The 20,214-nt window shown below is 44.3% G+C and overlaps 1 protein-coding gene across 1 annotated transcript in view; it reads left to right on the top strand.

Moving 5' to 3' along the window:
• Nucleotides 1–20,214, top strand: part of abcc6a (ATP-binding cassette, sub-family C (CFTR/MRP), member 6a) — a gene marked incomplete at its 5' end in the record, with an annotated part of 73,380 nt that overhangs the window by 43,969 nt on the left and 9,197 nt on the right. The window contains 13 exons of the mRNA XM_079500131.1: nt 1,296–1,383; nt 5,777–5,846; nt 5,975–6,101; nt 6,898–7,074; nt 7,571–7,738; nt 13,627–13,813; nt 14,632–14,716; nt 15,048–15,177; nt 16,078–16,285; nt 16,687–16,997; nt 18,127–18,326; nt 19,797–19,893; nt 20,064–20,093. Coding sequence (XP_079356257.1) covers nt 1,296–1,383; nt 5,777–5,846; nt 5,975–6,101; nt 6,898–7,074; nt 7,571–7,738; nt 13,627–13,813; nt 14,632–14,716; nt 15,048–15,177; nt 16,078–16,285; nt 16,687–16,997; nt 18,127–18,326; nt 19,797–19,893; nt 20,064–20,093 — 1,878 coding nt within the window. The remainder of the gene's footprint in view (nt 1–1,295; nt 1,384–5,776; nt 5,847–5,974; nt 6,102–6,897; nt 7,075–7,570; nt 7,739–13,626; nt 13,814–14,631; nt 14,717–15,047; nt 15,178–16,077; nt 16,286–16,686; nt 16,998–18,126; nt 18,327–19,796; nt 19,894–20,063; nt 20,094–20,214) is intronic.

Genomic DNA, 20,214 nt, shown 5'->3' with positions numbered 1-20,214 from the left:
CACAACTCAGAAGAGCTTTACTTTTATCTGGAGGAGTCATCATTTGAAAAATAATATATGGTATAATGTACAGTGTTGGGTGTAACGGCGCTATTAATAACGGCGTTATGTAACGGACTACTTTCATTGGTAACATAAAGTAACTACTTAGTTTTGCAATGTAGTAGTTAGTTACCTAGTTACATTTCCAAAAAAGTAATCCCGTTACTATAATGTGTCCCTGTTCATTTTGTTGGCAAGATTTAAAAAATAATTAAGCCCCGACTGCCCGCGGAGTCTATTTCTCCTGCCTTCTGTGTGAGTTATCCTTCCAAGCCCACTATACCATGTACTATACATCCTGCGTCTACTACATCCTGTAGTTCACTTAAGAAATAAAAGTATTGTTACAAGTAGCTTTTATTTTGAAGAGGAAGTTGTTTCGGTTAGCCAGCTGCCATGACAGTCTAGTCGACTAGAAGTGCCGGGTGGTAGTGGAATAATAATAACAACATGCTTTTAGCCAAAGTTCATGAAAACCGCATGCGTCTATGACTTAAACAATGTAGGCTAAACACTTTGGAATTACGTTTAACATGGTATATCCTCCGTGGCGGCGTCATTAGGTGAGTACTAGTTAATGAATTGTTAAGTTTCATAGTATCATTCATCATCAACAGGCTGTTGTTGTTGCCCCCCCAAAATGAACAGGTTACTGCCTACAGGATTCTCATTCTGTTACTGTCACTGCCTGCAAGGATGGCCGCCGTGCCATTGCTTATAAACTATCTAATTCATACGTGGGTCGTCGTGGGTCCACGTGGATTGTTGTTATTGTTCATGCGCCACGGCGCGCGGCGTGGAGAGGGCATCAGAGCGCAACACAACAGCCTAGTATGGCATATTGTAGTGTACTCTCTGCACTCTCTTTCTGTCCAGTCCTACGTGCCGATTGTGGCAAATTATATTCATTAATAAAGAGAGAGCTGTAAAGGGGATATTGTCTATGGTCAGTTCATGGTGTGTATCATTCTCGTTTTTAACCGGGCCGTGATAATGCGGCGCAATGACGGTAGGCAGTAGCCTAATACAATGTAAACAACTTGCGCAAGCATTCAAAAATGGGTTTTAATTGTCGGGTAACGGAAAATAATCTAACCTTTTACTTTTCTCAGAAGGTAATTTGTAACGGTAAGGGATTATTTTTATGGGCAGTAATCCAGTAACCTAACGACGTTACTTTCTAAAGTAACGATGCCCAACACTGATAATGTATGTATGAGATTATTTACAGTTCCCTGTGTGTGTTTTCATAGGCTCTCGTCTCACTGAAACGTCTGGGTAAATATCTGTGTTCAGAAGAACTGAAGGTGGATAACGTCAACAAGGCTCCGCTGAGTTCTGGTAAGAGTTCTTTAACTTTACCACCCATGAAGGAACCTGCTCTGTTGGGTTTAAAACCCATTCAGGACCGGAACCCCTTTTGGTGTTTTAAGGATTATGTTATACTTTAGCTATTGGAAAAATAGCAGATCTACAAGCTCATAGCACGGCAGCGAGTGCCGCGCTACGAGCTTGTAGAACTGCTATTTTTGAAAAATCGTGAAAATGTGGCGCAAATCTTTGAATTTGACATGAAATAGATAAGAGAACCACTGACATATATAGAAATGTAGGTTTTTCAGAAAACCGTTAGGATTTAGATGGATATTTGTAGAATCTGTTCTCAATTTCGTCAACAAATAAAAACTAGACTAAAATGTAAGGGACTAGTGGACAAGAGATCCACTATAAGTCATTTTACACTTGGTTGCATGCTGAAAATAGCCGATCTACAAGCTCACACAAGCTTGTAGATCAGCTATTTTCAGCAAGTGAAATAAAACAGACATTACGACGGCATCAAGGCCTGCCAGTTCGACTAAATCAACGGTAGATTTAGTCGACTAAAATCTCATGGCATTTAGTCGACTAAAACTAGACTACACTAAAACATTCCAGGTGACTAAAATGTGACTAAAACTAAATGAAAACTATTCAAGAGACTAATGACTAAAACTAAAATCAAAACTAAAATCGCTGCCAAAAACAACACTGTATTGTTTACACGTATCTTGGGGAATCCTATGCGGCCGCGCAAAGGGTTCCCGCGGCGTTCATCGTCACTTCCTGGGTCCCTCTCCGCCTCCGCGCGCCGACCGACCGGCGGGTAGACAGACAGGGTAATTATAGGATGTTCAGCATAACAGCGTTTTGGATATAAATCACAGACACAAAGTCAGACGTATGATTCAAAGAGAAATAAAACCGCTCGTCCTCTCTCTGTCTCTGTCTGCATCTGTCAACACGTCCTAACCCATTCTGGGCGGGAACCACCTTTGTTATATACTTTAGCTTCATTGAAAAATAGCAGATCTACAAGCTCATAGCGTGGCACCGAGTGGGGAACATTTGGGGAATGTTTGAGAACAACTGACAAAACATGGGTTTTTGACATGAAAACTGTCAGGATTTAGAAGACATTTTGTAGAATCATCCTCAGGTTTAAATGGGCTAAGAGACGCGTGGAGCATATATGGAATTATACTCAAAACTCTGTCATTCGAGGATCGAGCCTAATGCAATCACCTCTGATTACGCATGGGGGGGGGGGGGGGGGGGGGTCTGTTGTTTTGACTCAGAACTGCTGCACGGTGGTCTGTTGTTGAACGTGTGTGTGTGTGTTATTATACATTATTATATTATTATTATAATTAAACTTCGTATTTGGTATCATGGTTTATTCCCGTTCCTCCTTTACATGTTTGCTCACTCAATATACCCCGGCCTAGACGTGTGGCCTGTGTGTGTGTTGTGTGTGTGTGTGTGTGTGTGTGTGTGTGTGTGTGTGTGTGTGTGTGTGTGTGTGTGTGTGTGTGTGTGTGTGTGCGCGTGTGCGTGCGCGTGCGCCTGCAAGGAATTGCTATTTATTTACCATGAATTGTAACGTTTTGCATTCTTTCTATTTATTGGTCTCTCTCTCATGAATTGTAACGTTTTGCATTCTTCTTATTTATTGGTCTCTCTCATATGATGTTTGTACTTTTGTATCTTGTTCTACTGTCTGAATATGTGATGTGAATATTGTGTCTGTCTGTACGTCTGTTTTTAGAGCACGGAAACACATTCCAATCAACTCTGTTGACACGGCAATAAAGTCTTGAATCTTGTGCGTGTGTTAATCCAGGGGTTCTCAACGTTTTTGGCCGGGGACCCCCGAAAATGCTTTGGCAACGTCTCGGGACCCCCGCCCCGCCCCCTCCCGACCCCCAATATAAATTGACTGCTACAATAACCTTAAACCATTTTGGGCGGGAACCCCTTTTGGTGTTTTAAGCATTGTTATAATTTAGCTATTGAAAAATAGCAGATCTACAAGCTCATAGCGCGCCACCGAGTGGCGCGCTACGAGCTTGTAGGTCTGCTATTTTTGAAAAATCGTGAAAACAAATAAAAATAAAATCTTTTTTTTTTTTTTTTTTTTAATAATTTGGGGACCCCCTAAAATAATTTGGCGACCCCCCCCGAGGGGTCGCGACCCACGGGTTGAGAACCCCTGTGTTAATCCGTCTGTTGCCTCCTGTTTCCTCAGACAGAGAAGACGTGATCATGTCTGTGTTAATCCGTCTGTTGCCTCCTGTTTCCTCAGACAGAGAAGACGTGATCATGTCTGTGTTAATCCGTCTGTTGCCTCCTGTTTCCTCAGACAGAGAAGACGTGATCATGTCTGTGTTAATCCGTCTGTTGCCTCCTGTTTCCTCAGACAGAGAAGACGTGATCATGTTTGTGTTAATCCGTCTGTTGCCTCCTGTTTCCTCAGACAGAGAAGACGTGATCATGTTTGTGTTAATCCGTCTGTTGCCTCCTGTTTCCTCAGACAGAGAAGACGTGATCATGTTTGTGTTAATCCGTCTGTTGCCTCCTGTTTCCTCAGACAGAGAAGACGTGATCATGTTTGTGTTAATCCGTCTGTTGCCTCCTGTTTCCTCAGACAGAGAAGACGTGATCATGTCTGTGTTAATCCGTCTGTTGCCTCCTGTTTCCTCAGACAGAGAAGACGTGATCATGTTTGTGTTAATCCGTCTGTTGCCTCCTGTTTCCTCAGACAGAGAAGACGTGATCATGTCTGTGTTAATCCGTCTGTTGCCTCCTGTTTCCTCAGACAGAGAAGACGTGATCATGTCTGTGTTAATCCGTCTGTTGCCTCCTGTTTCCTCAGACAGAGAAGACGTGATCATGTCTGTGTTAATCCGTCTGTTGCCTCCTGTTTCCTCAGACAGAGAAGACGTGATCATGTCTGTGTTAATCCGTCTGTTGCCTCCTGTTTCCTCAGACAGAGAAGACGTGATCATGTCTGTGTTAAACCGTCTGTTGCCTCCTGTTTCCTCAGACAGAGAAGACGTGATCATGTTTGTGTTTATCCGTCTGTTGCCTCCTGTTTCCTCAGACAGAGAAGACGTGATCATGTTTGTGTTAATCCGTCTGTTGCCTCCTGTTTCCTCAGACAGAGAAGACGTGATCATGTTTGTGTTAATCCGTCTGTTGCCTCCTGTTTCCTCAGACAGAGAAGACGTGATCATGTCTGTGTTAAACCGTCTGTTGCCTCCTGTTTCCTCAGACAGAGAAGACGTGATCATGTCTGTGTTAATCCGTCTGTTGCCTCCTGTTTCCTCAGACAGAGAAGACGTGATCATGTCTGTGTTAATCCGTCTGTTGCCTCCTGTTTCCTCAGACAGAGAAGACGTGATCATGTCTGTGTTAATCCGTCTGTTGCCTCCTGTTTCCTCAGACAGAGAAGACGTGATCATGTTTGTGTTAATCCGTCTGTTGCCTCCTGTTTCCTCAGACAGAGAAGACGTGATCATGTTTGTGTTAATCCGTCTGTTGCCTCCTGTTTCCTCAGACAGAGAAGACGTGATCATGTTTGTGTTAATCCGTCTGTTGCCTCCTGTTTCCTCAGACAGAGAAGACGTGATCATGTCTGTGTTAATCCGTCTGTTGCCTCATGTTTCCTCAGACAGAGAAGACGTGATCATGTTTGTGTTAAACCGTCTGTTGCCTCCTGTTTCCTCAGACAGAGAAGACGTGATCATGTCTGTGTTAATCCGTCTGTTGCCTCCTGTTTCCTCAGACAGAGAAGACGTGATCATGTCTGTGTTAAACCGTCTGTTGCCTCCTGTTTCCTCAGACAGAGAAGACGTGATCATGTCTGTGTTAATCCGTCTGTTGCCTCCTGTTTCCTCAGACAGAGAAGACGTGATCATGTCTGTGTTAATCCGTCTGTTGCCTCCTGTTTCCTCAGACAGAGAAGACGTGATCATGTCTGTGTTAATCCGTCTGTTGCCTCCTGTTTCCTCAGACAGAGAAGACGTGATCATGTCTGTGTTAATCCGTCTGTTGCCTCCTGTTTCCTCAGACAGAGAAGACGTGATCATGTCTGTGTTAATCCGTCTGTTGCCTCCTGTTTCCTCAGACAGAGAAGACGTGATCATGTCTGTGTTAATCCGTCTGTTGCCTCCTGTTTCCTCAGACAGAGAAGACGTGATCATGTCTGTGTTAAACCGTCTGTTGCCTCCTGTTTCCTCAGACAGAGAAGACGTGATCATGTCTGTGTTAAACCGTCTGTTGCCTCCTGTTTCCTCAGACAGAGAAGACGTGATCATGTTTGTGTTAAACCGTCTGTTGCCTCCTGTTTCCTCAGACAGAGAAGACGTGATCATGTTTGTGTTAAACCGTCTGTTGCCTCCTGTTTCCTCAGACAGAGAAGACGTGATCATCGACGACTGCACGTTCAGCTGGTCTACCGAAGGCCCCCCCTGTCTGAAACGGTAACCTAATATTTACCGTCGTTGTCGTCGTTGTTGTTACTACTATTATCTGACTAATTCAACCCCCTCGAGATATTAAGACCGAGGGAGCGAGGCTTGTGGTGAAAGTGTCTTCATGTCGTTAACAGGATTAGTATGCGCGTGCCTCGGGGTTCGCTCGTGGCTGTGGTCGGACATGTGGGGAGCGGGAAGTCTTCTCTGCTGTCGGCCATGCTGGGAGAGACCGAGAAGAGAAGTGGCAGCGTCACCGTTAAGGTATGTTTCTGTTGTATTTAAAACACATTTAGAACCTAAGGACATGAAATGTCTTCTAAAATCAGAAAGACAGTTTTCTGAAAAACCTCATGTTTCTATGTCAGTGGTGCTCAAACTATTTCATGTCAAGGACCCCAGAAATTATATGTAATTGGCCACCGACCCCCATCTGAAAATATGTTGTTTCAGGGACCCCCTCAGAAGCAAAGATTTGAGCTAAAAACGTTCGCTCTGAGAGAATATATATTGAAAGATTTAGTGTTAGTCTAGTTTCAGTCGACTAAATATCATAAGATTTTAGTCGACTACAGTTGATTTAGTCCACTAAAATGTATTTTGGCGGGCCTTGATGCCGTCGTAATGACTGTTTTTACACCTGCTGAAAACAGCCGATCTACAAGCTCACAACGCGTTTTCAGCATGCAACCGATTGTAAAATGACTTATACTGGATCTCTTCTCAGCGAGTCCCTTTCTAACATTTTAGTCTACTTTTTATTTGCTGACAAAATTGTCAATATATTTAGTCTTAGTTTTCGTCCTCATAGCTTAGTTTTCATTTAGTTTCCATTTAGTTTTCGTCAGTGGAAAAAGCAGACCAAGGCACAGTTAGAGGAATTACATCGACTCACTGGCCTTGGAACATCTCGGGATCCCCCAGGAGGAAGTCATAATGTTGCTCTGGAGAGGGAAGTCTGGAGCTCTCTGGTGGAGCTGTTGCCCCCTCACCCGACTACGGATAAGCGGTTGAAGATGGATGGATGAAGATAACTCTTTATTTCTCTTGCCCCTCGCAGGGCTCCGTGGCCTACGTGCCCCAGCAGGCCTGGATCCAGAACGCCACGGTCCAGGACAACGTGCTGTTCGGTCGGGAGAAGCAGAAGTCGTGGTACCAGAGGGTCCTGGAGGCCTGCGCTCTGCTGCCCGACCTGGACATCCTGCCAGCAGGGGACGCCACCGAGATTGGAGAGAAGGTTAGTTATTAATTATACCAGTTGTTGTTTTTGGTAGACCATTTTTTTGAGTGGTGCAACCACTCCTATAGACAGCTGTGTGTCCCTGGGTCCCTGGGTCTGTCCCTGTGTCCCTGGGTCCGTCCCTGTGTCCCTGGCTGTGTCCGAGCACGAAAATAGCGTCATAGCGTTTGTTCACCACCAAGTGTCACTGTTGCACAGCCTAACACACAGACACAGACACACACAGGCCAGGGAGGATGGCTTGTTTACGCGGGGCACTGGGGAGCAGTCGCGGTGCGACAACGCAAGCGTATTTACGTGAGCGCGGTCCCGTGAATTTGTTGCGCGCGTGCTCGTTTCGTGCACACGCCCGCGTTTATGCTTGCGTTGTCGCGCCCCTCTTTAGCAGACCTGGAGGAGACCTGTCATTGGTCCAGGCAACAACGCCTGCGTTCCTCGCTTCACGTTTGAAAGGCCCTAAGTGCTATTTCTTCTTTGTATCCCGTTCGTCCAGGGCCTGAACCTCTCGGGAGGCCAGAAGCAGAGGGTCAGTCTGGCCAGGGCGGTCTACAGGAAGGCTGACCTCTACCTCCTGGACGACCCTCTGTCTGCCGTGGACGCTCACGTCGGTCAGCACATCTTCGACAAGGTCATCGGACCCAAAGGAGTTCTGAGAGACAAGGTGACCCATCCATCCTAACTAACACTAAACTAACCCAAAGGAGTTCTGAGAGACAAGGTGACCCATCCATCCTAACTAACACTAAACTAACCCAAAGGAGTTCTGAGAGACAAGGTGACCCATCCATCCTAACTAACACTAAACTAACCCAAAGGAGTTCTGAGAGACAAGGTGACCCATCCATCCATCCTAACTAACACTAAACTAACCCAAAGGAGTTCTGAGAGACAAGGTGACCCATCCATCCTAACTAACACTAAACTAACCCAAAGGAGTTCTGAGAGACAAGGTGACCCATCCATCCTAACTAACACTAAACTAACCCAAAGGAGTTCTGAGAGACAAGGTGACCCATCCATCCATCCTAACTAACACTAAACTAACCCAAAGGAGTTCTGAGAGACAAGGTGACCCATCCATCCTAACTAACACTAAACTAACCCAAAGGAGTTCTGAGAGACAAGGTGACCCATCCATCCTAACTAACACTAAACTAACCCAAAGGAGTTCTGAGAGACAAGGTGACCCATCCATCCTAACTATAACTAAACTAACCCAAAGGAGTTCTGAGAGACAAGGTGACCCATCCATCCTAACTAACACTAAACTAACCCAAAGGAGTTCTGAGAGACAAGGTGACCCATCCATCCTAACTAACACTAAACTAACCCAAAGGAGTTCTGAGAGACAAGGTGACCCATCCATCCTAACTAACACTAAACTAACCCAAAGGAGTACTGAGAGACAAGGTGACCCATCCATCCTAACTAACACTAAACTAACCCAAAGGAGTTCTGAGAGACAAGGTGACCCATCCATCCTAACTAACACTAAACTAACCCAAAGGAGTTCTGAGAGACAAGGTGACCCATCCATCCTAACTAACACTAAACTAACCCAAAGGAGTTCTGAGAGACAAGGTGACCCATCCATCCATCCTAACTAACACTAAACTAACCCAAAGGAGTTCTGAGAGACAAGGTGACCCATCCATCCTAACTAACACTAAACTAACCCAAAGGAGTTCTGAGAGACAAGGTGACCCATCCATCCTAACTAACACTAAACTAACCCAAAGGAGTTCTGAGAGACAAGGTGACCCATCCATCCATCCTAACTAACACTAAACTAACCCAAAGGAGTTCTGAGAGACTAGGTGACCCATCCATCCTAACTAACACTAAACTAACCCAAAGGAGTTCTGAGAGACAAGGTGACCCATCCATCCTAACTAACACTAAACTAACCCAAAGGAGTTCTGAGAGACAAGGTGACCCATCCATCCTAACTAACACTAAACTAACCCAAAGGAGTTCTGAGAGACTAGGTGACCCATCCATCCATCCTAACTAACACTAAACTAACCCAAAGGAGTTCTGAGAGACTAGGTGACCCATCCATCCATCCTAACTAACACTAAACTAACCCAAAGGAGTTCTGAGAGACAAGGTGACCCATCCATCCTAACTAACACTAAACTAACCCAAAGGAGTTCTGAGAGACTAGGTGACCCATCCATCCTAACTAACACTAAACTAACCCAAAGGAGTTCTGAGAGACAAGGTGACCCATCCATCCTAACTAACACTAAACTAACCCAAAGGAGTTCTGAGAGACAAGGTGACCCATCCATCCATCCTAACTAACACTAAACTAACCCAAAGGAGTTCTGAGAGACTAGGTGACCCATCCATCCATCCTAACTAACACTAAACTAACCCAAAGGAGTTCTGAGAGACAAGGTGATCCATCCATCCTAATTATCTTTGCAGTTTATTTCAGCCTAAAGCAATAGGCCATCTTCACACCCGTTCTCAAGACTACTTTCTATTAGAAATTCCTGATATTAATTCTGAACTGGGTAAGATACTATGCCCCCCCCCCCCCCCCCCACCACACACACACATGGAACTGTCTACAATCAGTCTTAAAACTGAAGAACTTGATTTCACTAGATCGATTTAAATGTCTTGTATGGAATAATTTGACATATAGCTGTAGTTCAATCTGAATTGTTTATTTTATTAGATTTGTCTTTCTGTGTTCAAATGTTTGTTATGTACAGTAATCAGGGCGTCATTGTAACAGAGAGCTGGTTCTCCATTGACTCCCCTGAGTAAGAGCTGGTTCTCCATTGACTCCCCTGAGTAAGAGCTGGTTCTCCATTGACTCCCCTGAGTAAGAGCTGGTTCTCCATTGACTCCCCTGAGTAAGAGCTGGTTCTCCATTGACTTCCCTGAGTAAGAGCTGGTTCTCCATTGACTTCCCTGAGTAAGAGCTGGTTCTCCATTGACTTCCCTGAGTAAGAGCTGGTTCTCCATTGACTCCCCTGAGTAAGAGCTGGTTCTCCATTGACTCCCCTGAGTAAGAGCTGGTTCTCCATTGACTTCCCTGAGTAAGAGCTGGTTCTCCATTGACTCCCCTGAGTAAGAGCTGGTTCTCCATTGACTCCCCTGAGTAAGAGCTGGTTCTCCATTGACTCCCCTGAGTAAGAGCTGGTTCTCCATTGACTCCCCTGAGTAAGAGCTGGTTCTCCATTGACTCCCCTGAGTAAGAGCTGGTTCTCCATTGACTCCCCTGAGTAAGAGCTGGTTCTCCATTGACTCCCCTGAGTAAGAGCTGGTTCTCCATTGACTTCCCTGAGTAAGAGCTGGTTCTCCATTGACTCCCCTGAGTAAGAGCTGGTTCTCCATTGACTCCCCTGAGTAAGAGCTGGTTCTCCATTGACTCCCCTGAGTAAGAGCTGGTTCTCCATTGACTCCCCTGAGTAAGAGCTGGTTCTCCATTGACTCCCCTGAGTAAGAGCTGGTTCTCCATTGACTTCCCTGAGTAAGAGCTGGTTCTCCATTGACTTCCCTGAGTAAGAGCTGGTTCTCCATTGACTCCCCTGAGTAAGAGCTGGTTCTCCATTGACTTCCCTGAGTAAGAGCTGGTTCTCCATTGACTCCCCTGAGTAAGAGCTGGTTCTCCATTGACTCCCCTGAGTAAGAGCTGGTTCTCCATTGACTCCCCTGAGTAAGAGCTGGTTCTCCATTGACTCCCCTGAGTAAGAGCTGGTTCTCCATTGACTCCCCTGAGTAAGAGCTGGTTCTCCATTGACTCCCCTGAGTAAGAGCTGGTTCTCCATTGACTCCCCTGAGTAAGAGCTGGTTCTCCATTGACTCCCCTGAGTAAGAGCTGGTTCTCCATTGACTCCCCTGAGTAAGAGCTGGTTCTCCATTGACTCCCCTGAGTAAGAGCTGGTTCTCCATTGACTTCCCTGAGTAAGAGCTGGTTCTCCATTGACTCCCCTGAGTAAGAGCTGGTTCTCCATTGACTTCCCTGAGTAAGAGCTGGTTCTCCATTGACTTCCCTGAGTAAGAGCTGGTTCTCCATTGACTTCCCTGAGTAAGAGCTGGTTCTCCATTGACTCCCCTGAGTAAGAGCTGGTTCTCCATTGACTCCCCTGAGTAAGAGCTGGTTCTCCATTGACTCCCCTGAGTAAGAGCTGGTTCTCCATTGACTCCCCTGAGTAAGAGCTGGTTCTCCATTGACTTCCCTGAGTAAGAGCTGGTTCTCCATTGACTCCCCTGAGTAAGAGCTGGTTCTCCATTGACTCCCCTGAGTAAGTAAAGGTGAAAGAAAAGAAAAGAAACACCGGTGTTGTTTTTGACAGCACATTTAGATTTGAGTTTATAGTCATTAGCCTCTTGAATGGTTTTCATTTAGTTTGAGGCACATTTTAGTCACCCAGAATGTTTTAGTGTCTAGTTTCAGTCAAACTAAATATCGTGAGATTTTAGTCGACTAAATCTACAGGTGATTTAGTCGACTAAAATGTATTTCAGCGGGCCTTGATGCCGTCGAAGGGCCCATTCAGGAGAATTGCTTTTTTTCCCCGAAGTCTCCTGAACTTGAACACAGTATTTTGCGTTGAAACAAATTTGTTTTGGAAATCCATGTCGTTACAATTTACAATTACAATTTACAATTTAGGCATTTAGCAGACGCTCTTAATCCAGAGCGACTTACATTAAGCAAGAACAAAAGCATGGGAATACATCACATATGTAAAATGCATTTATCGCGAAACATGCGTAAGCTAAGAACGTGACTAGAACATATCTATATAATGACACTATACATATAAACTATAACTAGAACATATCTATATAATGACACTATACATATAAACTATACATATATGCTATACTATGCTGTACATATATACTATGAAGTGCTATGACTACATACAATGCACTTATTGTGCTGTCTACATGACATGCTATAAGTCTGTTTCAAATGCTATATAAGTCTAAGAAGTGCTGTCTAAGGGGGGTAGGGTAAGTGCTATGGGCCACCGCATCTCCACTAGCTAAAGAGTGCTGGGTTCCCCCCCGAAAATAGCTGATCTACAAGCTCGTAGATCTGCTATTTTCACTATTTTCTCTTAACGGGATTTCAGCCCCTGCCTCTCTAACCCTCTCTGCTACGTCCCTGGATGACCCCTGGGGTGGGATGCTCTCCCAGACCTGTTCAGGTCAGCTGCAGAGAGTCCCTGGATGACCCCTGGGGTGGGATGCTCTCCCAGACCTGTTCAGGTCAGCTGCAGAGAGTCCAAACATGGTCGCGTTGCACCCAAACGTTTAGAAACGTTTATTCAACCACACCACAGACATAACAGACTTTGTTTAAGTTATCGTCATAATCGTGGGAAGAAAAACCATTTTGCTGACTCTTTCGTCGAGGTTTTTTGCGTTGTATTCTGCCAACCTCCTGATGGCAGTGATGGAAATTTAGATTTTAGTTTAGTCTAGTCTCTAGAATAGTTTTCATTTAGTTTTAGTCACATTTTAGTCACCTGGAATGTTTTAGTGTTAGTCTAGTTTTAGTCGACTCAATATCATAAGATTTTAGTTGACTAAATCTACAGTTGACTAAAATGTATTTTGGCGGGCCTTGATGCCGTCGTAAGGACTGTATTTACACTTTCTGGAAATAGCCGATCTACAAGCTCACAACAGCATGCAACCAAGTGTAGAATGACTTCTACTGGATCTCTTGTCCACTAGTCCCTTCCTAACATTTTAGTCTAGTTTTTATTTGTTGACGAAATTGTCAGTATATTTAGTCTTCGTTTCAGTCGTCATAGCTTAGTTTTCATTTAGTTTCCATTCCAGTTTTCGTCAGTGGAAAAAGGTAGTCGACAAACATTTTTAGTCTTAGTTTTTTTTTTTTTTTTTTAACTTTGTTTTTATTTCAAAAAATGAAACATGAACAATGAAACAGAAATCAAACATAAATGTGAATACAAGAAAACAAAAATACATAACAAAAACAGAGACAATAAAATAAATCAAAGAAAAACAGCTTGACAAACTTCAAAAATACAGCATTCTTCAGACTGTACAGGACAAGGCAGGGAACAGCAGGAGACATGACTCGTCATAATATAATATACAGCAGATATCCAACACAAGTATGAAACTTTCCATTTTTAATTTAATCTTAGTTTTAGTCGACAAAAACAACACTGGTGGGAAGGAAACCATTTTGCTGACTCTTTCGTCGAGGCTTTTGTGTTGAATTCTGCCTCCTGATGTATGTTGTACCCTAACCCTAACCTCCTGATGTATGTTGTACCCTAACCCTAACCTCCTGATGTATGTTGTACCCTAACCCTAACCCTAACCTCCTGATGTATGTTGTACCCTTGTGTCTTGTCATCGGCCTACAGACTGTATGTTGTACCCTTGTGTCTTGTCATCGGCCTACAGACTCCTGATGTATGTTGTACCCTTGTGTCTTGTCATCGGCCTACAGACTGTATGTTGTACCCTTGTGTCTTGTCATCGGCCTACAGACTCCTGATGTATGTTGTACCCTTGTGTCTTGTCATCGGCCTACAGACTCGCATCCTGGTGACCCACGGGACCAGCTTCCTGCCGCAGGCGGACCTCATCGTGGTGCTGGCGGACGGCGTGATGACGGAGAGCGGGTCGTACCAGGAGCTGCTCGCCCGCCACGGGGCCTTCGCCGAGTTCATCCACACCTTCGCCAACGTGGAGCGCAAAGAGAGCGGCGCCATTCAGAGAGGTAAAGGAAACTATGTGCCGTTATCTACGCAGAGTGCAAAGAGAGCGCCATACAGAGAGGTAAAGGAAACTATATGTGACTACATTTGTGACCAGATTTGACTGAGAGACTGCCATCGCGCAAATTCCAGCTTTTCACCAGAGAAGAAAACCTTTTTTTTATATCCAAAATGAGAGTAATAGCACAGGCAGACTCTTCACATACTACAAACGAAAATTCAAAAAAATCCAGTGGCAGTCCCTCAGTCAAATTTGGTCACATTTGACTGAGGGACTGCCATTGGATTTTTTCGAATTTTCGCTTCTTCATGTCATATGAAAGCAGGGAATCATAGCTTCAAATTGACATATTGGTTGTTCAATTTGACCCACCAGTTTTGGAGATAATGACAAAAAACGTAAAATATAACCTATTTAGACCTGAGCTAGATTCTACAAAATGTCTTCTAAATCATGACAGTTTTCTGAAAAAAACCCTATGTTTCTATGTCAGTGGTGCTCAACCTTTTTCATGTCAAGGACCCCCAGAATTATCTGTATTTGGCTGCATACCATCTGAAAATATGTAGTTCCAGGGACCCTCCCAGGAGCAAAGATTTGAGTTAAAAACTCAAAACTAATTTCAGTGCAAGCTGACAATAAAGTTGTATCGTATCGTATTGTATCGTAAATATATCCGCGACCCACAAATCGAACCCGATTCCCGACCCAATGTTTGGGAACCAGTGGTTTACATGACAGTGTTGCTCTGTTCATATTAATGTTTTAAAACAATTATAATAATACTAATCAATGCTAACGTGACATTGTGTACCACAGCTGGTTCCAGGAGATCCAACGCTCGCCTCAGCATGGTGGACTTCATGCCCTTCTCCAGAGACCTGTCACAGGAGCAGCTGATTGGGTAAGAACACCCACATGACCTGTCACAGGAGCAGCTCATTGGGTAAGAACACCCACATGACCTGTCACAGGAGCAGCTCATTGGGTAAGAATTAACACCAACATGACCAGCTTAATGGCCTAAGTAAGTCCTAATTATAGTCTATATCTATATATAATAGTATAGTATATAGTCTATATCTCAAGAGTGTGAATAGGACATAATTAGACAAATGTTTAGAGCCTAAGTCACATGGTTTTGTGACTTGGGTAAAAAAAAGCCTGTCAGGACTCAAGTCAATGATTTGTGACTTTTGTGTGTCATTGACCTCTGACCTGTGCGTGTGTCCCAGGGGTGACAGCACCAACAGCAACCTGCAGAGCATGGAGCCTGTCTCGGAGGTCTCGGAGCACCAGGACCACCAGGGGGCTCCAGAGGACCCGGGCAAGCTGACCGTGGTGGACAAGGCCCGCACTGGACGGGTGAGCATCACCATGCTGGCTTGTGGTGGAACATTTTGTCAAAAAATATTCTTTTTGCCGCGGACACAATTTACAATTTAGGCAGTGTGATACTGTTCGCTCAGCGTTTCAAATGTTTTCAGAAGAACTCACAGCATTTTCCTCCTTTAAATAAACATTTACTCGTCCCTCTCTTTTTCAAGACCCCAAAACATGAACAATATGAAATTGTGGAGACAGAGTATATACACCGCAGGAATTCTCCAACCCCAAATATTTGCACATTCGCTGAGGTTGCCTGGTGGTGGTGGGTGGCAGACAACTGGGGTCGGCACTGCAGTGGCTCAGGGGTAGAGTGGCCGGGAGAGCGACCGGATGGGAACCGCGAGGTTCCCAGTTCGATCCCTATGGGCTCCCCCCCATGCCCCCCCCCCCCCCTATGGGCTCCCCCCATGAGTTGGTGTTGAAGTGTCCTTGAGCAAGACTCTGAACCAGCGAGTGTAAAATCAGTCATTACGACGGCATCAAGGCCCGCTGAAACACATTTTCGTCGACTAAATCAACTGTAGATGTAGTCGACTAAAATCGCATGACATTTAGTCATGACTAAAACTAGACTAACACTAAAACATTCCAGTTGACTAAAACATGTGACTAAAACTAAATGAGAACTATTCAAAAGACTATGACTAAAACTAAAATCAACATGCCAAAAACAACACCGTGTTCAAACACAGTGAGGTTGACGTGTGGTGTCTTTCTGTGTGTACCAGGTGAGGTTGACGTGTGGTGTCTTTCTGTGTGTACCAGGTGAGGTTGACGTGTGGTGTCTTTCTGTGTGTACCAGGTGAGGTTGACGTGTGGTGTCTTTCTGTGTGTACCAGGTGAGGTTGACGTGTGGTGTCTTTCTGTGTGTACCAGGTGAGGTTGGAGATGTACATGGAGTACTTCAAGACCATCGGCCTGGCCCTCATCGTGCCCATCGTCCTGCTCTACGCCTTCCAGCAGGGGGCGTCGTTGTCCTACAACTACTGGCTGAGCCTGTGGGCGGACGACCCCATCGTCAACGGGACGCAGCTGGACACAGACCTGAAGCTGGCCGTGTTCGGAGCGCTGGGCTTCGCACAAGGTTAGTGTTATCGGCACGTCACGCTTTGGTCAAAATGGTGCGTTTATATAGCGCTTAAACTGTAGACTAAATCTACAGTTGATTTAGTCGACTAAAATGTGTTTTGGCGGGCCTTGATGCCGTCGTAATGACTGATTTTAGATCTGCTATTTCCAGCATGCAACCAAGTGTAAAATGACTTATACTGGATCTCTTGTCCACTCCACTAGTCCCTTCCTAACATTTTATTCTAGTTTTTATTTCTTGACGAAATTGTCAATATATTTAGTCTTAGTTTTAGTCGTCATAGCTGAGTTTTCATTTAGTTTCCATTTAGTTTTCGTCAGTGGAAAAATGTAGTCGACGAAAATTTTTCGTCTTAGTTTTAGTCGATGATAACTGTCTCCCTGCGTGTGTTCCAGGCGTGGCGATCTTCGGCACCACCGTGGCCATCTCCATCGGGGGCATCCTGGCGTCTCGCCACCTGCACACGGAGCTCCTGAACAACGTGCTTCACTCGCCCATGTCGTTCTTCGAGGCCACGCCCAGCGGCAACCTGCTGAACCGCTTCGCCAAGGAGATCGACGCCATCGACTGCATGATCCCCGACGGCCTGAAGATGATGCTGGGCTACGTCTTCAAGCTCATGGAGGTCTGCATCATCGTCATGATGGCCACGCCCTTCGCCGCCGTGATCATCCTGCCGCTGGCCTTCCTGTATGCCTTCGTACAGGTAACGCTCATTATGTCATACAGAATTTGTTGCTGTCGGGAGGAAACCTCATAACTCAATTTTTGAGGTTTTTGATTTTTTTTTAATGTGTGTTGTTTCATAAATCAGTGCTATTGAACACCCTTTACGTCTGTGTGTTGGTTCATAAATAAGTGCTATTGAACACCCTTTACGTCTGTGTGTTGTTTCATAAATCAGTGCTATTGAACACCCTTTACGTCTGTGTGTTGGTTCATAAATCAGTGCTATTGAACACCCTTTACGTCTGTGTGTTGTTTCATAAATCAGTGCTATTGAACACCCTTTACGTCTGTGTGTTGTTTCATAAATCAGTGCTATTGAACCCCCTTTACGTCTGTGTGGTGTTTCATAAATCAGTGCTATTGAACACCCTTTACGTCTGTGTGTTGGTTCATAAATCAGTGCTATTGAACACCCTTTACGTCTGTGTGTTGGTTCATAAATCAGTGCTATTGAACACCCTTTACGTCTGTGTGTTGGTTCATAAATCAGTGCTATTGAACACCCTTTACGTCTGAGTGTTTCGAAAATATTGAACCAATGGAAAGTAGTAAAAAGTGCTTTGGACAAAACCTCTTAACTCCATTGGACCCTCAAAATGTCTGCTATAGCAACTAACTCCACCACCTCTCCCCCTCTCATGGAAGTAATTGACATTATATAAAGTTACAACACCAACTTTGATGGGGCTGTATTGCTTTGTTTTAAAAATATATGGTTTTCTTAATTTCCTGAAAAATGTATATTTTTCATTTCCTGAAAAATGAACATTTTGGAGTTATGAGGTTTCCTCCCGATATGTTTTGTAAACATACTTTATAGATTTGTTTTAAGGGGCGCTAGCCCCTCCAACATCTGGCTTTCAGAATTGACATCATGTGATTACGTAAGACTCACAAATCAAAAGGGAAACAAAAGTAGCAAAAAGTAGAACAAAATGATGTATGTATTATGTAATACACAATAGTATAATAAGAATATTATAATATAAAGAAATTAAACAAAGAGCTATAAAAAGACACATAGAATACAAGTCAGGTTCATCACAGCAGAAGTTCAACATTGTTTATTAAAAAATGTATTTCCATGTTTCCTCGCTGTGTTCCAGAGCTTCTACGTGGCCACATCGTGCCAGCTCCGCAGGCTGGAGGCCGTGAGTCGCTCGCCCATCTACACCCACTTCAACGAGACGGTGCAGGGCGCCAGCGTCATCCGGGCCTTCGGGGAGCAGTCCAGGTTCATCCAGCAGTCCAACAAGAGGGTGGACTTCAACCAGACCTCCTACTTCCCTCGCTTCGTGGCCACCAGGTGAGATGATTGACGTGTCTACTTCAGTTTGACTTCAGTTCAACTAAGGAAAACAACTCAAATCTTCTTCTGGCTCAATCAACTTTATATTTTCCAGCTTTGTTCAACGGTTGGCTTGCTCCGTCATTTATCAGGTTGTAAACCTTTGAAGAAAAACTAACTTTCTAAAACGGTTTGTCCCAATACTTGATTCTGATTGGCTGGTTACCGTCACGTGACCGGTGTAACCCACACCTTCAATCATCTCTGTAGCTGTACTGGGGAAGGGGAGCGCTTGATTGCCTTACAAACCCATGCCGTGCGGGCGTCTAAGCACCGCCCGGCTCATATGACTGTGAATGTGTGGCTCCAGGCAGCCCCGTAAAGACATCAAGTGCTATTCTCCCGTCACATAGTCTACTTGCCGAGCACAACAAGGACGTGATGTGGCTCGCTCTGGTGGCGCAAAGCGTAGCTACTTTTGTGAATTCAATAGTTTTGTTAGGTTAATATTGCTATATGTTTGTAACCGCCCCCAGCCATTGTAAAATACCCGGTAACCTGAGACCTCTCGTGGCTTATTTCTTAAATTAACAACATTGCCATTTAACAAAATCATAATATTATGATAACAACTAATTTTCCAATCAATTTAATTATTATAGTATTATAGTATTTTAAACAATCAAATGTCTTTTAACTATTTTATTAAAGTCAACATTTTAAACAAGTAAATAATTAAAGTCAACATTTTTAATTAAACATTTCAAATGAATTAACCATTTAAATGGAATGATGAGACTGAGTGTCTTTTTCAAGTGGGAACTGGCCAAGAAGCAGACATAAAATGACACTTCATTACATGTCAATTACAGAACAGCCAACAATACATCCATGATACCAAATACCCCATAAAGTACCTATAAAATATAATGCTAAAATCTCCAAAGTGACACACTTTAAGTAACAGGGCGCAAAATTGTGCGCAGAGAAAATTCACAAAAGTACAAGATTAACAGAACTCTCTTATACTTTGGATGCAAGGATATACCGGTATATACTTTTGATATAACTGGATACAAGCATACATCTTACATTTTGAATCTTGTCTCAAGCAAACATCCTTCTTTATACTTTAGCTATTTAAAAATAGCAGATCTACAAGCTTGTAGATCTGCTAATTTTTTTTTATCATGAAAATGTGGCGCAAACCTTTGAATATATATTCTTTCAGAGCGAACGTTTTTGACTCGTATCTTTGCTTCCAGGAGGTCTCTGGAACAGTATATTTTCAGATGGGGGTTGGCAGCCAATTATATATAATTCTGGGGGTCCTTGACATTAAATACTTTGAGAACCACTGACATAGAAACATAGTTTATTCAGAAAACTGTCATGATTTAGAAGACATTTGTAGAATCTAGTGTCAGGTCTAAATGGCTCAATACAAATCAACGGTATCCATAACATCATGACTTCTTCTTCCCGCAGATGGCTGGCGGTGAACCTAGAGTTTGTAGGAAACGGGGTGGTCTTAGCGGCGTCCGTTCTCTCTGTGATGGGCAAACACACGCTGAGCCCGGGCATCGTTGGTCTGGCGGTGTCACACTCTCTGCAGGTACGTTGGTCTGGCGGTGTCACACTCTCTGCAGGTACGTTGGTCTGGCGGTGTCACACTCTCTGCAGGTACGTTGGTCTGGCGGTGTCACACTCTCTGCAGGTACGTTGGTCTGGCGGTGTCACACTCTCTGCAGGTACGTTGGTCTGGCGGTGTCACACTCTCTGCAGGTACGTTGGTCTGGCGGTGTCACACTCTCTGCAGGTACGTTGGTCTGGCGGTGTCACACTCTCTGCAGGTACGTTGGTCTGGCGGTGTCACACTCTCTGCAGGTACGTTGGTCTGGCGGTG

Source organism: Electrona antarctica (genome assembly GCF_951216825.1).
Source record: "Electrona antarctica genome assembly, chromosome: 4".
Taxonomy (NCBI): Eukaryota; Metazoa; Chordata; class Actinopteri; order Myctophiformes; family Myctophidae; genus Electrona; species Electrona antarctica.
Note: the sequence above shows the minus strand (reverse complement) of the source record. Positions and strands in the feature narration are given on the sequence as shown.